Raw genomic sequence first — 21,471 nt, 5'->3', positions numbered from 1 at the left:
CTCCAAAGACAATATTGCTCTGCCGGATCATTTTACTAGCTACATCCTCAGCCATCTGACAGAGTAATTCCTTCCCCACGCTGTCTGTAAAACCCCAAGAATGCCTCTCATGAGCAAGACAGCCTTCAGAGTGGTTTTGACAATTTGGAAATATTACTAAAGTGATAATTTAGTGATTTTCTGTGTTTTTCTTCTTGAGCCTCCTCTGTTTCTTCAAGACCCACAGACTTATTTTCACTGTGGCTAAGCAAAGCCCCGATCTTGTCCACAAAATTCTTTAACCTAATGAAAAATGATCAGGCAAAAGTACTCAAACCCACAAAATTGGAGGGAAAGCCCACACAAGGCCACCGCTCACCATATACTCACAAAGCCAGTGAGGTTTCCACCTGCAGATAAATGTTATTTTGGTAGGATCTGAAGAACATCACGGAATGAGGAGCTGTCACAAAGGGACTGAGTTATGGAGAACAGCTTTGAGAGCAGAGCTGCCTCTCGGGGTGAACCAACAGCCCTGGCTGCTGAGGTAAGAGACATTCTGTCTTCACGCAGGGAGGAGACAGTGACTCTGCCAGTCTCACTCTCTCTCTCTCACGCTATGAATAAAGAGAGACAGAGTTGAGCTGGGTGCTGTGGTGCATGACTCTAATCTCAGTGACTCTGAAGGCTGAGGCAGGAGGACCATAAGTTCAAGGCCAGCCTGGGCAAATTAATGAGACCCTGTCTCAAAGAGAAAAAGAATTGGGAGTGTAGCTCAAAGAGAAGAGCACTTGCCTAGCATGTGTGAGGCCCTGAGTTCATTTCCCAGTGCTGAAAAAGTCAGGGTGGTGGAGAGAACAGGACTAGTTACCTATCTGTGGAGTGATGCAGAACAAATACTAACAAGAAAAACAAGGAAAAGAGCATGTGTGTGTGTGTGAATATAACACGTGGCCTCTTGTTGAAAAATTAATAAGAATTTCAAGGTGGTGACAGCAGAGCATTAAAACAAGCATAGAGGGCTACATTTTGGGGACCCTCACTGGCCCTGTCACTTGTCATTAAACAAAATAAACTCTTCTTCTAACCCAAGCCCTATAATCATGTGTGCCCATTTTTACACACTCTAGTTGCCATGTTCCGATATAATTATATAACTAACTAGAATAGTTATTTTACATGTGTTATCATTTAATCCTGACAAAAACCCCCAAAATAAGAACTGCTGTCATTCCCATTTTGCATATGATATGAAGACACCGAAACTTAGGGAGGATATCTTATTTGCCTAAGATAATTTACTAGAAAGTGGCACTTAGCCTAAGTGTGAGGAGACACCTGTCACAGGAAAAAATTTAGCGGGTGCAAAAAAACAAAACAAAACAACTCAGTTATCAAGAAAAATACTGATTTAATACAATGTTTTAAACTTTTTATGTTGAGGTGACTGTGAGTTCACTTGCAATTGAAAGAAATGATAACTACCTTTTTTCTTTTTTTATTTGTTCTTTTTAGTTGTACATGACAGTAGAATGTATTTTGGCATATCATGCATACACAGAGTATAACTTATTCTAATCAGGATCCTGTTCTTGGCCTCCTGGCCTCGCATAGCAGTTCTTTTGGCAGTTTGTTGGTGAGGTAGAGAAATGATCAGGAAGAAAAAATAAACCCTTCTGGGTATGGCTGCACCCATTCAGCACTGCCACCCAGAGAACTGCTGGTGAAGACTGCAGTTCTGAGGACCCTCCCGATAAGCCTGGGCTCTCTCTTGCTGAACGAGCCTTAAAGCTAAAAGCTGTTAAATGGGAGAAGGAAGCCCAGGATTTAACACTGAGATACCAGACAGCTGTAGCTGATTGTGAAAACATAAGAAGAACCCAGAGACATGTGGAAGACGCCACGATATTTGGAATCCAGAGTTTCTGTAAGGACTTGGTGGGAGTAGCAGACATTCTGGAAAAGACAACTGAGTGCATTTCTGAAGAAACAAAACCTGGGGACCCGAAGTTCACTCTGGAAAAAGTTTTTGGACTACTGTTACTTTGAGAAGCAAAGCTGAGAAGTGGGTTTGCCAGCTTGGCCTGGAGAAGATGACTCCATTGGTGATACACATGATCCTCATGAGCATGAATTCCTCATGTGCCAGCTGGTGTCTGGGTACAACCTGGCACAGTGGCATCAGCAAGGCAAGATGACGACAAACTTCATGGCCGTACTTAGACTAACTCAAGTGGCAGTAGAGTCTCAGACAAGATTATGAACAGGCCATGAAGAACTGAAGGTTCTCCCAGAGTACAGTCACCTGTGTTTCCTTTATTTATTAAACTAGGTTTGTATTGTACATGAGGCACTTCATGTGACTTGATTTGGATTTAGTCATACTGGCTTTATTTCTATGATACTCTCTTGATATCGTGAGACCTGTTTGGTCTCATCAGAAGTCTTGCCATGGAGCATTTGAACAATGTGACAAGTGTTTCTATGGCCTTTATCAAAATATGTTTATAAAAGTTATTTTTAAATTGGTACTTTGATGACTTTGAATCCAAAATCCTCTTCTTAACCACGTATTTTCAACTAGTGGTTCAAATTAGTACAGTATCTTGTACAGTGTCTTGTATTTTGTGGGAAAAGGGGACAGCATGGATTGGTCCAATATTTGGGTATTTAGATGTTAAAGCTTTACACTTGTATATGTTTAGATTGTTTGGATTGATTTTTATATACATAGATTTTTCAGGATTTCCCCTTTTTGTTTTATTCTTTTCTGTTTAGCCATCTTTTGTCCTTATCATCCCTGCTAGGCTTCATACTTGCTTTGTTTTGGGAAACCTACCCCTTTCCAATTCCATTTGGAAAGCAGGGAGCATTAGAAAATTCAAGATCCCTACATCCCTTTAAAGCAAGCAATTATTTTTTAGCTTCACTAGGTATACAATAATTTCAGGTAAACTGAGGCAGCACCAACAGCTAATGACAGACATTTTGGAAAAGACTGTATTGATAATTGAGTCTATATTGGTAACTACCTATAACCACTTATTCCACCAGCCCCAACTCCTATGTCCTATTGGTTAAATTTGCCTTAGGATCCTAGATTAGATTATGAGGAAAGGTGATCAGGACAAAATGTTACATTCCCACAATTTCTCATTTCACTTGGTTATGTTGAGATTTCTTTTTGGTTTAATTGGTGCTAACAAATCACTGCCTCTCTTACATTGACAAACTTTTTTTGTTTTGTTTTTGCAATGCTGGAGATGGAACCCAAGATCTCATGCATGCTAAACAAGCGTTCTGCCACTATGCTATATCCCCAAGCCAGATAAGTTTAAATCCTTAGTTTTTGTATCCATCTTAAGTCATATTTGTATAAAACATCTAACTTCCCTCTTATGTATTAACCTCCTAAAGTTAATGAATCTATGTGGAGTTTTTTTTTAGTCTTACAACTGGTATTATATAAAAGATATGTCTAATAAATGACTTAATGAATAATAATAATAATAATAATAATAAAAGGATACTATTCTTGTGGTTGTACTCAATGTGTACACAATGTCACCTGTGTTTCCTTTATTTATTAAACTAGGTTTGGATACCTAGTGTGAGTATTCAAATACAAGGCTAGGAAAGCTATGAGCAATTAATTCTACTGTATTTTCTATTTTCATCCCCTTCCCTTCCCTTCATTCCCCTTCAACAAATCCAATGAACTTCTCTTCCCCACCCCATGTATTGTGTGTTAGCATCCACATTTCAGAGAGAACATTCAGCCTTTGGTTTTTTGAGATTGACTTAATTCACTTAGCATGATAATCTCCTGTTCCATACATTTACCTGGAAATACCATAATTTCATTCTTCTTTATGACTGAGGAATATTCCATTGTGTATACATACCACATATTCTTGATCCATTCATCTGTTGAAGGGCACTAGGTTGGTTCCATAGCTTGGCTATTGTGAATTGAGCTGCTATAAACATTGATGTAGCCACATCACTGTCGTATGCTGATTTTAAGTCCTTTGGGTATATTCCAATGAGTAGAATAACTGAGCCAAATGGTAGTTCCATTCCAAGTTTTCTGAGGAATCTCCATACTGCTTTCCATAGTGGTTGCACCAATTTGTGGTCTTACCAGCAATGTATGAGTGTACCTTTATCCCTACATCCTCACCAACATTTATTGTTAATTGTATTCTTAATAATTGCTATTCTGACTGGAGTGAGATGGAATCTCAGTGTAATTTTAATTTGCATTTCTCTAATGTTGAACATTTTTTCATATATTTTTTGACCATTTGTATTTCTTCTCTGAAGTGACTGTTCAGTTCCTTTGCCAATTATTGATTGGGTTGTTTTTCTTTTGTTGTTGTTTTTATGAGTTTTTTTGTTTGGTTTAGTGTTAAAGTTTTTTGAGTTCTTTGTATAACCTGAAGATTAATGCTCTATCTGAGGTGCAAGTGGTAAAGGTTTTCTCCATTCTGCAGGCTCTATGTTCACATTCTTGATTGTTTCCTTTGCTGTGAAGAAGCTTTTTAGTTTGATACTGTATCATTTATTGGTTCTTTATTGTACTTCTTGTGTTTTCCGAGTTCCTAAGGAAGTCAGTTCCTAAGCTGACATGATATAGGGTTGGACCTACTTTTTCTTCTAGTACTAGCTTCCTTTTTCTTAGTTTATTCCAACAATGACACTTTTTAAAACCATAGTCTAATATCACAATGAGGATATAAATATTAATAGATCAAGATACAAAAGATTTTCATGCTCACAAACATTTCTCGTGTTCTTCTTTTATAAATACTTCTGAACCTCTAAATTCACTCCTGTGATCCCCACCTGCTCTGGCATCATCCATCCATCCCACCTTTAGTCTGAAAGATCCCCAGAGTGCTACCTCCCTCTTAAGAATTAGAAGGAAAATGTGGTGAGATCCATTCCCTGAAATACCTTGTTGTGTATCTGATATCATTTCCACTCTGGTAATATTTATATTTGTTGTACAAGAAAATCCATTGCAGAACATTTTTATTAACGTGGAGAATGTTGTCAGGGTGACTGTTCCTTCTTAAATCCTCTCTAGAGCTACATAATACTGTCACTTCCCAAATTCTAGGCTATAGATGCTGCTCTGACCCCTTGTAGCACTGTTGTTTGCCTAACACTAACCCTATACTCCATACCCCCATTTCCTCTTTCCTAAAAGAATTGTATTTTTATTTTTATTCCTCCTTCTGTGAGCATCCTATTTTTCTAGGGAAGCTAGCTTTATCTTTGAACCAGAAAGTGTATCTTTATTTGTCTAAGCCAATTAGGTGGACCTATTTACTTCTGGTGCAGACATGGGCATATGATATAATTTGGGCCCAGGAAATATGAGAACTGATGACCTGGGACACCTGTGGCCATCTTGCTGTCCCTCAGGTGTTAGAATCAAAAGAATTTTAGGAAGATGGACATGGAGCCCAGACATCCAATGGCTGGCTACAGTAGCCCTTGCTTTGAACAGATGTTAGTTGAGAGAATCAGTGCCCTTCTTATTTAATCTGGTTGCATTGTGAGTTTTACTACTTGCAGTTGAAGCCATCTTACCTGACTACCTAAGATTTGAACCCAGGTACAGAGGAGTCTATGCCCTTTCTCACTGTATCACAGTATAGGAATATCTGATCTCAAAGGCCCTATTATCTATTTATTCATATTTATATTAATTGTATCCACAGCTTATTTTAAATTGATTCTTTTTTTTATTGGTTGTTCAAAACATTATAAAGCTCTTGACATATCATATTTCATACATTAGATTCAAGTTGGTTATGAACTCCCAATTTTACCCCAAATACAGATTGCAGAATCACATCGGTTACACATCCACATTTTTACATAATGCCCTATTAGTAACTGTTGTATTCTGCTACCTTTCCTATCGTCTACCATCCCCCCTCCCTCCCCTCCCATCTTCTCTCTCTACCCCATCCACTGTAATTCATTTCTCTCCTTGTTTATTTTCCCATTCCCTTCCCTCTGCAAATTCTTAGTTTTTCCTTCCAGGTGATACTCGAGGTTGGACATTTCCCTGGCTCGCAACAGTAATGAAAAACATATGCCGCTTAATAGGACGGGCATCACAGCAGGCCCAGATGCAAGTCCCCACAGGTGATTTATGTACAATGGGGAAAAAGCCTCACAGGTAATCAACAAAATGACATCACAGTATGTTGGCTTCACCCTTTTCTGCCCACTGTGTTACCAAAATCACAAACATATGGGAGGACAAATGAGCTGATTGTCTGGGGTGGGCCAGGCAGGGACAGAGCCCAACACCAGATTTGCTTGGCCAGGCCATATTTTCCCGAGGTGCTTTAGACAGCATATGGATGATGCAGCTGCAGATCTTCGCTCTTCTGGTTTGACACCCCATGATGCAAGGAACTGCCACGATGGTAGTATGAGTGTGGTGCTCAATGCCCCCGGAGCTGCTGGTTTTGCTGTCTCACTGAGCCATGCTCACCTGTTCCCCCTACTGCTACAACACTTGATTGCTGCTCAGTCAACACAGGCTTTGTCAACACCCACAAAAATCAAAGGACAGAAAAAGGCTGATACTACAATAGTGCTTCTATGGGCATGCAAGCCCCTGGTTATTGTTACATTGCAGATGATTCCTGTGGCCCAGGTCCTGCACTTCTGACAAGCTCCTAAGTATAACTGATGCTGTGGACCTGTGGCCACACTCTGAGTAAGGTCCCTAATCAGTAAGACCTGATTTTGAATTCCCTAAGATTAAATCCATGCCTTGATGAGAAGAACTTACTTCTTGTAATCTGGCTTGGTTTGACCTGGTTAAACAGAGTCTGGCCAGCTAGTCCCTCTCCAGTGGTTGAAATCATGACACGGTGGGGGTGGGGAGAGAGGTGAAAACTTCAGTGAGAGAACATAAAAAAGATATGAAGAGGGATATTACCTGGTACTATTGAAATTCCAGGTTTCAGTGGTTCCTGAAGCCCTGTAGAATCCTGTGGAGACTTCTTTAACGTTTCATCAAGTTGTTGAAGACAATAATTTCCTTCATTTGCTTACCTGGCTAGAATTGGATTTCTATTACTTATAAGCAAGATTCCTAACACATACAAATTATAATGCAATGGCTAAACAAATTATGACATAACCCTATAGAAGAATTATGCAGCTGTCAAAAAGCATTTGAAAAAATACATTGGGATAGATAAATAATGCAAGATTAAAGGAAAAAGGCATAAATACTAATGTAGGTACATAGAATCATTTGAATTATATAAATTCTTGAAGAGTATTGAGTCAGTCCCAAAACAAAAATCGTTCTGGTGAACTGTATAATGGGTCCCCAAATATACCAATGTCCTAATCCCCAGAACCTGTAAATGTTACTTTACATAGCAAAAAAGACTTGGCCAATATAATTAAGTTAAGGATATTTGAATAGAAAGGTTATCTTGGATTATGTGGGTTGGCCCAATATAATCACACCAGTCTTTATAACAGGAATGCTGGAGAAGTCAGAGGAAAAGGGGATATAATGACAGAAGCAATTGGAGTGATGTGCTTTGAAGATGAAGGAAGGAAGTTACAAGTCAAGGAACATGGATAGCAATGAGACACTAAAGAGGCAAGGAAACAGTTTTTCTCCTAGAGCCTCCAGAAGGAACCAGCCCTGTCCACACCTTGACATTAGCCCAGAGAAGTCAGTTTCAGACCTCTGACTTCTAGAACTGTAAAGAGAATAAACCCGTGTTACTGTAAACCTGCTAAATGTGTGTTAATTTGTTACAGCAGCAATAGTAAACTAATACAGTAGTTGTCTCTATACTTCCCATATGTTACTTTTTTTTTGTACACATTTAGTTTTATTGTAACAAAGCAACTTGTACACTTTTAACGTTTAAAACTGAGCATCATCTTTCCTTTCCAGTGAAAACAAAAAAGAAAATTTAAAAATAAACAAACAAAATTACAATAGAGAATGTCAATTCCAAATAAAACCCTACAGGTTCTGCTGATTCTCCCATTGAGTGGCAGGGCTCAAGTCATCATTAGGAGAGAATTTTATTTTAAAAGTGTCATCTTAAACTGCAAGGATGTCCGTTAAACATCACAATTAAACATGCCAAAGTAGAAGCCATGTTGTCAAAATGCCCACTTAACCCACCCAAACATCTCAAACCCACCCTTTGCTGACCTTCTATAACCCCATTTTTTTAAGTTTTTTTTTCTTTTTTTAAACAAGAAAAAGTAGACAGATACATGTTGGTAAATGCTAACTGTCCATATTCACATAGAGACACAGTGTAATCTCTGAGCCCAATATACAGAGAAAGGAGGAAAAAAGCTAGAATTCTATGCACTACTACACAGGGGCCTAGCACCCTCCAACTTCCAGCAGAGTGAAGGGAGCAGAAGGTTTTTCTTTTTTCCCACAGAGCACGGTGGTGTTGATTCCATACAGTTTTTTGTTTTGAGACAGGAAGGGATAAAAATGAATTTAGAACAGAAGGGTGTAGAGATTCTTTTCCCATTGTACTCTGCTCAAGGTATTTCCCCCCAAAATAAGTTGAGAAGCATGGTTTGAGAAAAGAGACCTCAAGAACAGGGCGACTGAGCACAAGGGGGTGGGGGGGAGGGGGGAAAAAAAAGACTGCAACTTGCTCCCAGGGACTGAATTAAAAAAACAAAAAAACAAAAGAAAAAAACAAAAAACAAAAAACAAAAGAAAGAAAGAAAAAGGTTGGAATCCATCAGTGTTCAATTAGTCGTCTTCTCCTTCATCCTCCTCTCCTTCCTCCCCTTCATCATCATCTTCATCTTCTTCACCTTCATCCTCATCCCCTTCTTCATCAATATCTTCCAATCCTTCTTCTTCTTCATCATCATCATCATCTTCTTCTCCTTCCCCTTCTTCATCATCCATATCAGGAACCAAATAGTACTGCAATGGATTTGGCCAAATATCATCTTTGATGACCTCTCCTAACTCATCTGCACCTGCATCAGAATGGTCAGTAAACCAGGTAAAGAAGCTCTCTGGTTCTTCATGCTGCCTCTTCCTGCTGGCTTTATTCTGCGTTTGACTTGAACGTTTCGTCAAATCCTTTCCAGATTTCCATTTGATTTCAGTGGACTTTGAAGATGGATCACCACTCTCATTCAGATGAAATTCTTTGGAGAGAACTTTATTTTCGAAGTAAGGATTTTCATCAAAATAAAAATCTATTCTGTAACCTGATTTGATATCTTCAAATTCTGTCACTTCAACTCTGGTCAAATAATGCAGCGCCTCTTCATCTTCCTCCCCAAGCAGTGCGGACACTTGTGGGTGGTTGACAAATGTTGTTACCCAAAAATTTGGGATTTTGGCGATCAATTCTGACCTCTTCTGAAAAAATGGTTGGCGGAGTTTGTTATATTTCTGTTCTGCTTTCAATATCTCCTCACTGGCTTGTTCATTAAGTCTATTTCATTTTGTACTTCATCGATATGTTCAATTGCTTCTTGTTGTTCTTTTTCTCCCTTCGGCAAACCCAGAGAGGCCGATGAATTCGCGTGCTCAGGGGCGGCAGGCAGTTTGGGTTTTTTTGTTTGAGACTGGAGCGAAGATTGGCGTTTGGGGGCCATCCTATGAGGGAAGTCAAGGAGCAGACCCACAGGTCTCACAGCTCACCAGGGAGAAGTGCAGAGACCCATATGTTACTTTTATAAGACAAAAATTAAAGAAGGAATCAGCATAGCTTGCTATAAGATATATTATTAATAATACTTTACATTTGTATTATTATTTTTATTTTATTATTTTTCCAATAATACTTTACATTTTAGCATAGCTTGGTTATTGTTGTTTTCTAGATCACAATGTAATCCAAATTCAACACATTTCAGGAAAAGGTTACCCTTTACTAATAGAATTCTGACCATATCATTCTTTTAGTAAAACTCTTGGTTTCTGCTATTAATATTCAACAGAAGACTGAACAAAGTATATTTACAAGATCAATCCCTGATGAAAACCAAAAGCCCCAATGATAGACCCAAATCACAGAACACATGGAAGGCAAACTCAAGGCTCCACTTGGAATTCCCCCACTTTCCTCTGTGTATTCCCAGGACTGAGTCGCTGGGATTACATTTGAAATCATCAGGAACAAGGGGGAAAAAATGTGACAGCAGTGTAGTGTAATATTAAAAGGCTTGAAACTCTAAACACTGTTCATGAAGCAACCAAACAATGCTGAAGAGTCCTGATGGGACATCCATCCCCAGCCTCAGGATCACTGGCTCTTCCCCGAGCCCTCATAGCCCTCTGTGTGCCTTTGTTCTATCATATTTATCCCAGGCTACAATAATTATCTGTTTATACATTCATCTCCCCAGCTAGACTGATTTCCTCTAGGGTAGGAATAGTGTCTTATTCCTCTTTGATTTCCTAGCCTGAAACAGCACCTGGCATAGACAGGCACTTACTTAATAAATGTTTGTTGAATTAGATTAAATTGAATCCTGGCCTTAGCGGCAGAACCTTAGAACTATTACCCAAGATAATAAAAATTCAACTTTCATGATTCTATCTTCAAAGAACTTACTAAAGTGGAACAACATGACATCTTGACCAAATCTCTCCTGGGTTTTGGGCAAACATGAGATTTCTTCTAGAGGAAACCTGTCAATCTCTGTTTAACTTGAGTTAGATTTCAAAGGGCAACGTTCAGGCAGGACCCTGGACATCCAAATGAATTCATGATGCGTGGGATCCCTATTCAAGTCCCCTGGTTGTTCTTCCCCTGGATTGATTGAAGCCAGGCCAATGCTGGTTGATGACAGCTCTATACTTTACTCCTCAAGATGCTTTGCTGAATGTGGTTGGTGGTACAAAAAGCACTTCTCAAATTCTTGAACTTTCTCAAAAGGCCACTAAAGTAGATGTCTAGAGCTCTTTTAGCATGTCATAGGATATAAGGATTTGGACTTTGGAATCTTGTTAATCTGGTTTTAAATCCCTTCTGTAGCTTTCAATAGCTAAGAGATATGGTATGTGTTATTTTGTCTATTTGAGCTTCAGTTCTGTCATTTAGAAAGTAAAGATAAAATATCTACATATTGGGATTGTTCTGTACTTACATAAACCATGTAACATAGCAGACTCAAAAAGTCATGGTTGTTATTATCATGAATTATTATCCACACAAGTGGCTCCAGACATGGTAAGATCTGATGCTGCAGACACTCAGCTATCCTAGATTCGGAACACATATCTCCCTCGGAATTTTTTCTTCCATATTATCCCATCTAGAATGAGGTCATAAAGACAGATGGTCCCGTGTGGGTTCATACATCTTCCACCATCAGGTAGAAAATTCATTCCTGTTAACCAAATAACTCCTGCATTCATTTGATCTTACGCATATCCATGCAATCCTCTTCCTTCTTCTAAAACTAAACATTTTAACCTCTAACCTGCAGCCATTCCTTACCAAAAGTCACCAATATTTTAATCTTAAAATCTCAAAGTACCACAGCTGAGAAATTTCTTTTTCTAACCAGGATAAACTAACAGGAGCCAGAGTTAGTAATTTATTAGTAATCACACCTGCAATTACTAATAAATAAGACAAGTATGTAAAGCAATGGTTTTCAAGATATTGGACTTCAGCAAAAAAGGAGTATGTTACCTGAGAGGTAGAAACAAATGAGATGATTCCCTATGATTGCTGTGGCTTTCTGCCTCAGGAGAATTCCAAGCTGCAGAGCATGGAAGGGACCATGGAGAGCCCATCAGACTCCTTGAGATGAAGAGATTAAGTTGGGAGCCCAGAGAGGATAAGGTAACTATAGTTCCCAAAACAGTACCAGAGATGTATTAGCCATAGAGAGGAACCCTGAGAGATCTGCAGAGGTCATCCCTTGAGTCTTCAGCTGAGAAGTATTGACACCAGTATAGAAGGAAATAACCAGAGATTGAAAAAGAACCACTGAAAGCATAATAAAGAATAATACTTGGATTTAAAACAAGGCTAAGAAATAGCTCCTGTTCTGACCAGCCAGAATTCAGAGTAGGAGGTTGGATATACCCTTAAAGGAGTTCTGCTTAAAAGTAGCTCAGAATTGCCCTGGTCACACTTAACAAAGTTTAAGGAAACCTCAGATTGTTGAATTGTTTCCAAGTAATTCAAATGCATTTAAAAAAAAATATTTAGCAACAAGGTGCAATTTCCAATGTCTAGCATTGAATTAAAACTTTCAGGCTTTCAAAGAAGCAGAAAATATATTCTATGATAATAGGAAAACCATTGAATGAAAGCAGACACATTAATGACACAGACACAGAATTAGTAAAGGAGACAATAAAACAGTTACAGGAAAGAAATATGAAGTGCATTCAGCAGAAATATGCAAAAAATTTAAAGACCTCATGCATCTAGAAATGAAAATTACAACACCTAAAATGAAAATCCAAACAAACAATTTAATGAAAGTAACAGCAGATTAGACCTTGCAAAAAATAAAATGAATGAGTCTGGGTTTATTGGCTTATGCCTGTAATCCCAGTGCTTGGGAAGCTGAGACAGGAGGATCACAAGTTCAAAGTCAGCCTTTTGGCAAGGTCCTAAGCAACTCAGTGAGACCCTGTCTCAAAATAAAACATAAAAAGGGCTGGGGGGAAAAATAGATAATATGAATAGTTATCTCCTTAAAATATTGAATTTGTAGTTTAAAACATTTCCACAACAAAAACATTAGCCACAAATAGAGCAAAGGGTAAATTCCACAAAATCCTTTCAAAAAGTTATCACAAATTCTTTCAAAAATTCAAAGAGGAAGGAACCTTTCCAAAATACTTCTGTGATATTATAATTACACTCATATTAAAACCAGACAATGATAATGCATGAAAAAAATTCATAGTAATATCTCTCATGCACCTAGAGGCAAAAATTCTTAACAAATTATGGCAAATATAATCAAACAATATATAAGAATGAATATATCATATATATCATAATGAAGTGGGATTTATCCCAAGTTTTAAAAAGAGAAATTTTACCATCATAACTAAGAGATGTAGTACAAGTATTTGACCAAAATCTAACTACAATTCTTTGTTGTTGTTCCCATTTTATTTTTTCCACATTTTTATTGATGCATTATAGTTATACATAATGGTGGAATTTGCTCTTACATATCCATACAAGCACACAATATAACAACATAATTTGGACCATATCACTCCCCAGCCCTTCCTGCATTCCCCCTGCTTGGTCCCTTTCCTCTACTGATCTCCCTTTGATTTTCACAAGATCCTTCACCACCTTTCTTTTCCTTTTTCCTCTTTAGTTTCTGCATATGAGAGAAAGCATGTGATCCCTGACCTTCTGAGTTTGACTTATTTTGCTTAACATAATGTTCTCAAGTTCCATCCACTTCCTGAAAATGACATAATTTTATTTTTTATGACTGAATAAAACTCCATTGTGTATGAATACCATAACCCAAATTACTGATTGACTGAATTATGTGTGTATATATACAAATATGGCACAATGAATACTACTATTGTGTAAAATTATAATTCATTAATTAAAGTTTTTTAATAAAAATTCTCAGCAAGTAATAAATAGAAAGAGGATTTGCTTAAATGGATAAATGTTATGTATAAAGGATAAGTTGATAAATAAATCACCACTTCTATATTAGAAATTCTAGTCAAAGCAATTAGATAAAAGAATGAATTAAAAGGCATAAAAATAGGAAAGAAAGAAGTCAAATTATCACTATTTTCAGATGATATGATCCTATACTCAGAAGATCTGAAAAACTCCACCAGAAGTCTGCTAGAGCTAATAAATTCAGCAAAGTAGAAGGTTACAAAATCAACATACAAAACTCAATAGCTTTTTATGCATCAATAATGAATATGCTGAGAAAGAAATTAGGAAAACAATCCCATTCATAATAGTCTCAAAAACAAAAACAAAACAAAACCCTAGAAATAAATCTAACAAAGAACAACCTGATAAGGAATGTTTCAATTAAATGATTTAACAACTATAACATATATGTTATATACATAATGAAAATTATATATATAATGAAAATTATAGAACTTTGAAGAAAGAAATTGAAGAAGACACAAGAAGATGGAAAAACTTCCCATGTTCATGGATAGGCAGAATTAATATGGCTAAAGTGCCAATACTACCAAAAGCAATACACAGATTCAATGCAATTTCCACCAAAATACCATAACATTCTTCACAGAACTAGGAAAAAATGGTTTCAAATTTCATTTAGAAGAATAAAAGGCTCAGAATAGCCAAATCAATTCTTTTTTAAAAAAATATTTTTTGGTTGTTGATAGATCTTTATTTTTATTTATTTATACATGGTGCTGAGAATCAAACCCAGGGCCTCACACATGCCAAGCAAGTATACTACCACTGAGCCACAGTCACAGCCCCTATCCAAATCAATTCTAAGACAAAAAAAAAAAAAAATCCTGGAGCATTACAATATCTGACTTCAAATTATACTACAGAATTACAATAACAAAAACTGTATGATACTTGCATAAAAATAGACATATAGACCAGTTGAGCAGAATAAAAGACACAGAGAAAAATCCACATATCTACAGTCATTTGATCTTTGACAGGTGCCAAAAACATACATCGAAGAAAATAGATTTTTGAAAAATGGTGCTAGGAAAACTGGCTGTCCGTATGTCAAAGGATGAGAATGAGACTAACTAGATCCTTATCTCCCACCATGCACAACAGTCAACTAAAAATGGGTCAAAGACCTAGAAATTGGACCAGAATTTCACACAACTCCTAGAAGAAAATGTAATGTTAACACTCCAACAGATAGGCATAGGCAATGACTTTCTCAAGAGAACTCTTAAAGCTCAGAAAATAATGCCAAGAGTTAATAAATGGGATAGCATCAAATTTAAAAATTTCTGCACAGCAAAAGAAACAATTAAGAATGTGAAGAGAAAACCTACAGAATGGAAGAAAATCTTTGCTAGCTACTCTTCTGAGATAGGATTAATACTAGAATATATAAAAAAAACTCAAAAAAATTTAACAACAAAAAAATAATTCAATAAATGGACAAATGAACTAAACAGCCACTTCTCAAAAGTATTATAAATGGCCAATGAATATATGAAAAAATGCTCAACATCATTAGCAATTAGAGAACTGCAAATCAAAACTACACTGAGATCTTATCTCACTCCAGTTACAAAGGCAGCCACCAAGAACACAAATAATAACAAATGCTAGACAGGATGTGAAGAAAAAGAACAATTTTACACTGTTGGTAGAATTGTAAATTAGTAGATGCACCATGAAAATCAGTGAGGCGTTTCCTCAAAAGACTAGGAATGGAACCATCAATTGACCCAGCTATACCACTCCTCAGTATTTAGTCCACAGAATTAAAGTAATCATACTATAGAGATACCTGAATACCCATGTTTATTCACAATAGCCAAACTATAGAACCAGACTATGTGTTCATCAATGACTGAATGGATAAAAAAAAATCTGGTATATATATACATAATGAAGTTTTTATTCAGAAGAATAAAATTGCCAGGTGTGATGGCACACACTTGGAATCCCAGTGTCTCGTGAGGCCATCAGCAACTTAGTGAGACCGTGTCTCAAAAAAATAAATAAAAAGGTTGGGAATGTGGCTCAGTAGTTAAGTGTCCCTGGGTTCGATACCCTGCACAGAAGAAGAAGGAGGAGGAGGAGAAGGAATGAAATTATGTCATTTGCAAGAAAATAGATGGAACTTGAGAACATTATGCTAAGCAAAATAAGCCACAGAAAGTCAAGGGTCATATATTTTCTCTCATATGTGAAAACTAGAAAGGAAAAAGGAGGGGAAGGTGGTGAAGGATCTCATGAAAATCAAAGGGAGACCAGTAGAGGAAAGGAACAAAAGAGTGGGACAAGGCAAGTGAAGGGGAGTGATACTGACCAAATTATGCTGTTATATTGTATGCATGTAAGATTATGTAACAAATTCCACCATTATGTATAATTATAATGCACCAATAAAAATTGTGGAAAAAGAAAGGGGGAGAGTGAGGTAGGAAGAAAACTTATAGCTAATATAATGCTTAATAATGAAAGACAAAATCGTTCCCCCTGTGGTAAAGAATCCACTCTCATCACTTCCATTCAAAATTGTAGTGGAGATTCTAACCAATATAATAAGGCAGAAAACAAACAACATCAATCTAGATGTTGTTTGAAAAATGCAAAATCAACATACAAAACTCAATCTAGAAAATTAAATGAAACTGTCTTAATTGCAGACAACATGATCATCTATGTAGAAAATCCAATGGAACTGGAATGAGGCCACTAGAACTAATAAGTGAGCCCAATAAGATTACAGGATGCCAAATCAATATGCATAAATCAATTGTATTTATATGCACAAGCCATAAACAAGTCAAAATTGAAATTTCTAAAATTTACACTATTCATAATAGTATCAAAAATATGAAATATTTTAGGGATAAATCTAACCAACACAACTCCTGCACTCTAAAAACAAAAACATTGCTGAAAGAAAAATTAATGGACACCTAAATAAATGGAGAGAAAAACTGTGTTTATGGGGTAGATAACTCAATATTGTTAGTATCAAGTCTCCTAACTCTTCTATAATTTCAACACAATATCAATGAAAACCCCAGTAGTTTTTGTTTGTTTGTTTTGTTTTTTGCAGAAATTGATCAGTTTTTATAATTTAATTAGAAAGCAGAGGACTAAGAATGGTCAAAACAACTTTAAAAAAGAACAAAGTTGAGGACTTACACTACTTGATTTCCAGATTTACTATAAAGCTGCAATAAGCAAGAAAGTATGGTATTGTTAGGTAGGTTAGTCAGCCATGGACAGATGGGGAGAGGAAGGACAACGAAGGGCAGTAATGTACAAGGAAGACATCAGACATAAACATTAACAAAAATCCAAAACTAAGACCACAGGGAGCCCTTGTTGGGCAGGCAAGTATCTGGAGAATGCGAGCCAGAATTTCCAACCTTCCCCAAGCCATTGATAATTATAATCCTTTAAGGCAAACATCACTTAAAATCTTGGGAAACCTTATCAAAGCAAACAAACTTCTGGAAAATGGGAACCTATCCCAACCTAGTTAATGATAATCCCTTAAGAGAACTACTATTTCTAGATCATGTCACCACTCTCTCTTGAGACCAGGTAGCCACAACCCTTCCTTATCACTGAAATTTTGTCAAAACTACTCCAACCACCCCTGAGACCAGAACATCAATACCCTCACAGAGAAAGTTTGCCAAGGCCTATTCAGAGTGTAATAAACTTATAAAAGTGACCATGGTCACTTATAAAAGTGACCATGCGAAATTGAGGCAAGAACAAGGAGACTCAAAACCCTTAACAACCCTGCCTTTTGTCAGGACCATGTTAACCTCCCTGAGTCGACCTGTTCAGTCTGTCCTGAGCATCTATGCACAACACCTTCTAACAAACTCTGCTTATTACTCTGCACAAATCAATTGAAATTCTTCCTGCAAGATAGCAAGAACTTGTGGATACAGAGTCCCAAGGTCACTCTGCTCCACAGGAATCCTCCTCTGCATCATTATTAGCATTAGGATAGACAAATACATTGATAGAACAGAACAAACAGTCCAGAAATTGACCAACACATTGATTTTCAATTGATTTTTTTTTTGAATGTGCAAAGGGAATTTGGTGGAGAAAAGAGTCTATTAACCAAATGGTGCTGGGAAACTTGTATATCAATGTGCATGTTTGAATGTACTGTCATTGAATTCTCAGTGACAGTTCTATGACTGCTTTCCCAATAGTAAGACTGCTGTCTATAACTCTATTCAGGTATTCACCACCATTATGATGCCATAGAAGCTTCTTCTACTTCTCTCCTAAGTGCAGGCATACAGTCATCAGTCTTCCTTGGGATTTCTGAAGGGAGCAGAGGGAAGATCTAAGCATATAGAAGAGGTCACAACTCAAGTATCTGCAGGAGTCAGGCAAGGGACAAGTGAATGAGACAAATTGTGAAGGGTTCTTGCCCCTTCTAAAGGGCCACTGTGGCCGGATCATCAAGTATTTTTTATTTTTTTATTTTTCTTGGTACTGGAGATTGAATCCAGGGGTGCTTAGTCACTGAGCCACATCCTCAGCAACACCCCCTTTTAATGTTTTCTTATTGTTTTTATTTTTGAAACAGGGTCTTGCTAAGTTACTGAGACTGGCTTTGAACTCGTGATCCTCTTGTCTCAGCCTCCCGAGTTGCTGGGATTACAGGCATGCACCACCATGCCTGGCTCACAAAAGTTTTGCTTTTCAGTTATAAATTTCTATTTGTTTGCAAAATTCCACAATGTTTAAAACATGTACGGAACTAGGTCAGCATGTTTTCAATGCCATTCAGAATCAGAAGAGCACATCCTTCAGGGCTTAGTGCATGTCACTTCTTTTGGAAATGTTCCCTGATTTCCCAAATCCAACTTTCTGATACCTCTACACATCTCAATCCTGGCACCTACCAAACTGTTTCAAGTGTTTTATTTTGTTGGTTTTCTGGTGTCAGGATCAAACCTGTGGCCTTACTCAGACTAGGCAAGTGCTCTATTATGGGACTATAATAGAGTTATTTTTTTTTGTTCTTCTGTCACCCCCAAGATCCTGTAACACTGGTCCACTTTGTGCTTTGAATATAGCCCTTGCTGTTCTGCCACTGCAACTTATTTTTAAAATGGACATGTTTCTTTCTCTTCCTCTCTCCCCACTCCTACCTAATCTCTCCCCCCTCCTAATCTCCATGACTAGGCAGATTTTAGGCAGGTTTATCTGTCCTTGAATACACACCCACCATAGGAACAAAGTAATCCAGACTTTGGGGATGGCACCAGATGATCTTAGAAATGACTATCTCCCAAATAAACAAGTGAATTTTAACTCCAACAAACACATGGAATGTAACCTTTGAATCCCCTCTTTAAAAACCTCTGGGACAGGAGTCCCCTGTTTTCCTCTTTTGCTAGCAAAGCAATAAACCTTCTTTTTCCTTTTTCTCAAAACCACATCCTCATTATTGGATTGGCATCAGGGACAAGGACTGAGCTTTCAGTAATACTGATAGGGTAGAGGTGATGACTTGGATACCACAAAACTCCAGTGCCTAATCCAACATCTGGCAAATTGATATTTATGGATGAAGAGATGAGCACACACATCCCAAGCTCTTCATTTTCACCTTAGCTAGGCTTTCCCTTCAAAGGTAGAAATTTATGAGGTCCTCCACATGGTCCATCTAGAAAATGTTGTAGTAGTTTTCTAAATTATAGACATATTTTTTAAAACAGCCATTTCCACAGAAAAATAATTTGGTGGGAAGTACTGTGAATTGAATTTAGGGGCACTCAACCACCAGTCACATCCCCAGCCCTATTTTGTATGTTGTTTAGAATAGAGTCTCACTGAGTTGCTTAGTGCCTTGCTTTTGCTGAGGCTGGCTTTGAACTTGAGATCTTCCTGTCTCAGCCTCTCAAGCCCCTGGGATTACAGGTGTGCATCACTGTGCCTGGTGAAAAATAATTTTTTAAAAAGGAGTAAACAGAAACACGAAAATCGTATTTTCTTTCTCTCAGATCTACTCTATTGTCAACAGTTTTATGAGTAAGTGTCGCTTTTGCTCTCTATGAATTTATATATCATGTATATCTAAGTGATGTGTGTGTTGTGTATACATATATCCACGTGCATCTTTTGTTGTTTTAAAGATATATGTGACCATACTATAATATGTTCTGATACTTGCTTTTTACCTCACACACCTTAAACTTCTTTCTGTAGCAATGTACATATCCTTGCCTCAGTTATCCTAATGGCTACATAGAATTCAATAGAATAAATATCTGCTATGTTTTATTTCACCTTTCCCCTATCGAGGACATTTAAGATATCAACTTTCATTTTTCAAGTCACATTTTTGTGTTTTATAATGTGTAATGCATATCTGGACTTCAGTCATACTTTCCTACGCCCTCTCCTCTGCAGACCAGTCATTGAGAGCAATCACTTAACAACCCTCAACTTAGGCTCCCAAGTTCCAAAGGCCAGAAGCTACATGTAAACTTAAGAGCACTCTGCCTTTTCAGTTCCTTGGCCCACTATTGGTTGGGTTATTTGTTTATTTGGTGTTATGTTTTTTGATTTCTTTATGTATCCTAGAGATTAGTGCTCTATCTGATGTGCGTGTGGTAAAAATTTGCTCTCATTCTGTAGGCCCTCTCTTTACCTCACTGATTATTTATTTCTTTTGCTGAGAAGCTTTTCAGTTTGAATCCATCCCACTTATTGTTTCTTGATTTTATTTCTTGCACTATAGGAGTCGTGTTAAGGAAGTCGGGGCCTAATCCGACATGATGAAGATTTGGATCAACAAATATATGAAAAAATGTGCAACATCTCTAGCAATTAGAGAAATGCAAATCAAAACTACTCTAAGATTTCATCTCACTCTAGTCAGAGTAGCAACTATTAAGAATATAAACAACAATAAGTGTTGGCTAGGATGTGGGGAAAAGGGCACACTCATACACTGCTGGTGAGTGCAACCAATCTGGAAAATAGTATGGAGATTCCTTAGAAAACTTGAAATGGAACAACCATTTAACCCAGCTATCCCACTCCTCGGTTTATACCAAAGGACTTAAAAACAGCATACTACAGTGAGGCAGCCACATCAATGTTACAGCAGCATAATTCACAATAGCTAAATTATGGAACCAACCTAGATGCCTTTCAATAGATGAATAGGCAAAGAAACTATGGTATATATACACAATGGAATATTACTCAGCATTAAAGAGAATAAAATCATGGCATTTGCAGATGGATGGATGGAATTGGAGAATATAATGCTAAGTTATAAGTTATAACATAACTTATAATGCTAACTTATAAGTTAGCCAATTCCAAAAAAACAAAGGCCAAATGTTTTCTCTGATATGTTGATGCTGATCCATAATGGGGGCGGAGAGCTTGGGAAGAATGGAAGAACTTTGGATAGGGCCAAGGGGACAGAGGGGAAGGGAGGGGGCATGGAGGTAGGAAAGATGGTGGAATGAGATGAATATCATTACCATCAGTACACGTAGAGAAGACATGAACAGTGTGACTCTATGTGCAACCAAAGACATGAAAAATCGTGCTGTCTATGTATATGATGAATTGACATGCATTCTGCTGTCTTGTATAACAAATTAGAATAAATATTTTTTTTAAAAAAAAAGAGCACTCGTTCTCGAAACACTGGCCAGAGCAATTAGACAGACGAAAGAAATTAAAGGCATAAAAATAGGAAAAGAAGAACTTAAATTATCACTATTTGCAGATAACATGATTCTATACCTAGAAGACC

At 37.3% G+C, this 21,471-nt stretch overlaps 1 protein-coding gene and 1 pseudogene across 1 annotated transcript; one reads left to right on the top strand and one right to left on the bottom strand.

Moving 5' to 3' along the window:
- The first annotated feature begins 434 nt into the window (after positions 1 to 434).
- Positions 435 to 2,242, top strand: LOC107142775 (annotated as a pseudogene).
- A 5,965-nt stretch (positions 2,243 to 8,207) lies between these two features.
- LOC107142872 (protein SET-like) lies at positions 8,208 to 9,651 on the bottom strand. Its single transcript, XM_015486391.2, is given in 2 exon segments — positions 8,208 to 9,471; positions 9,474 to 9,651. Coding segments are annotated over 2 exon segments (864 nt in total). The 5' UTR covers positions 9,637 to 9,651; the 3' UTR covers positions 8,208 to 8,770.
- Positions 9,652 to 21,471: the final 11,820 nt, after the last annotated feature.

Source organism: Marmota marmota, unplaced genomic scaffold (genome assembly GCF_001458135.2).
Source record: "Marmota marmota marmota unplaced genomic scaffold, marMar, whole genome shotgun sequence".
Taxonomy (NCBI): domain Eukaryota; kingdom Metazoa; phylum Chordata; class Mammalia; order Rodentia; family Sciuridae; genus Marmota; species Marmota marmota.
Note: the sequence above shows the minus strand (reverse complement) of the source record. Positions and strands in the feature narration are given on the sequence as shown.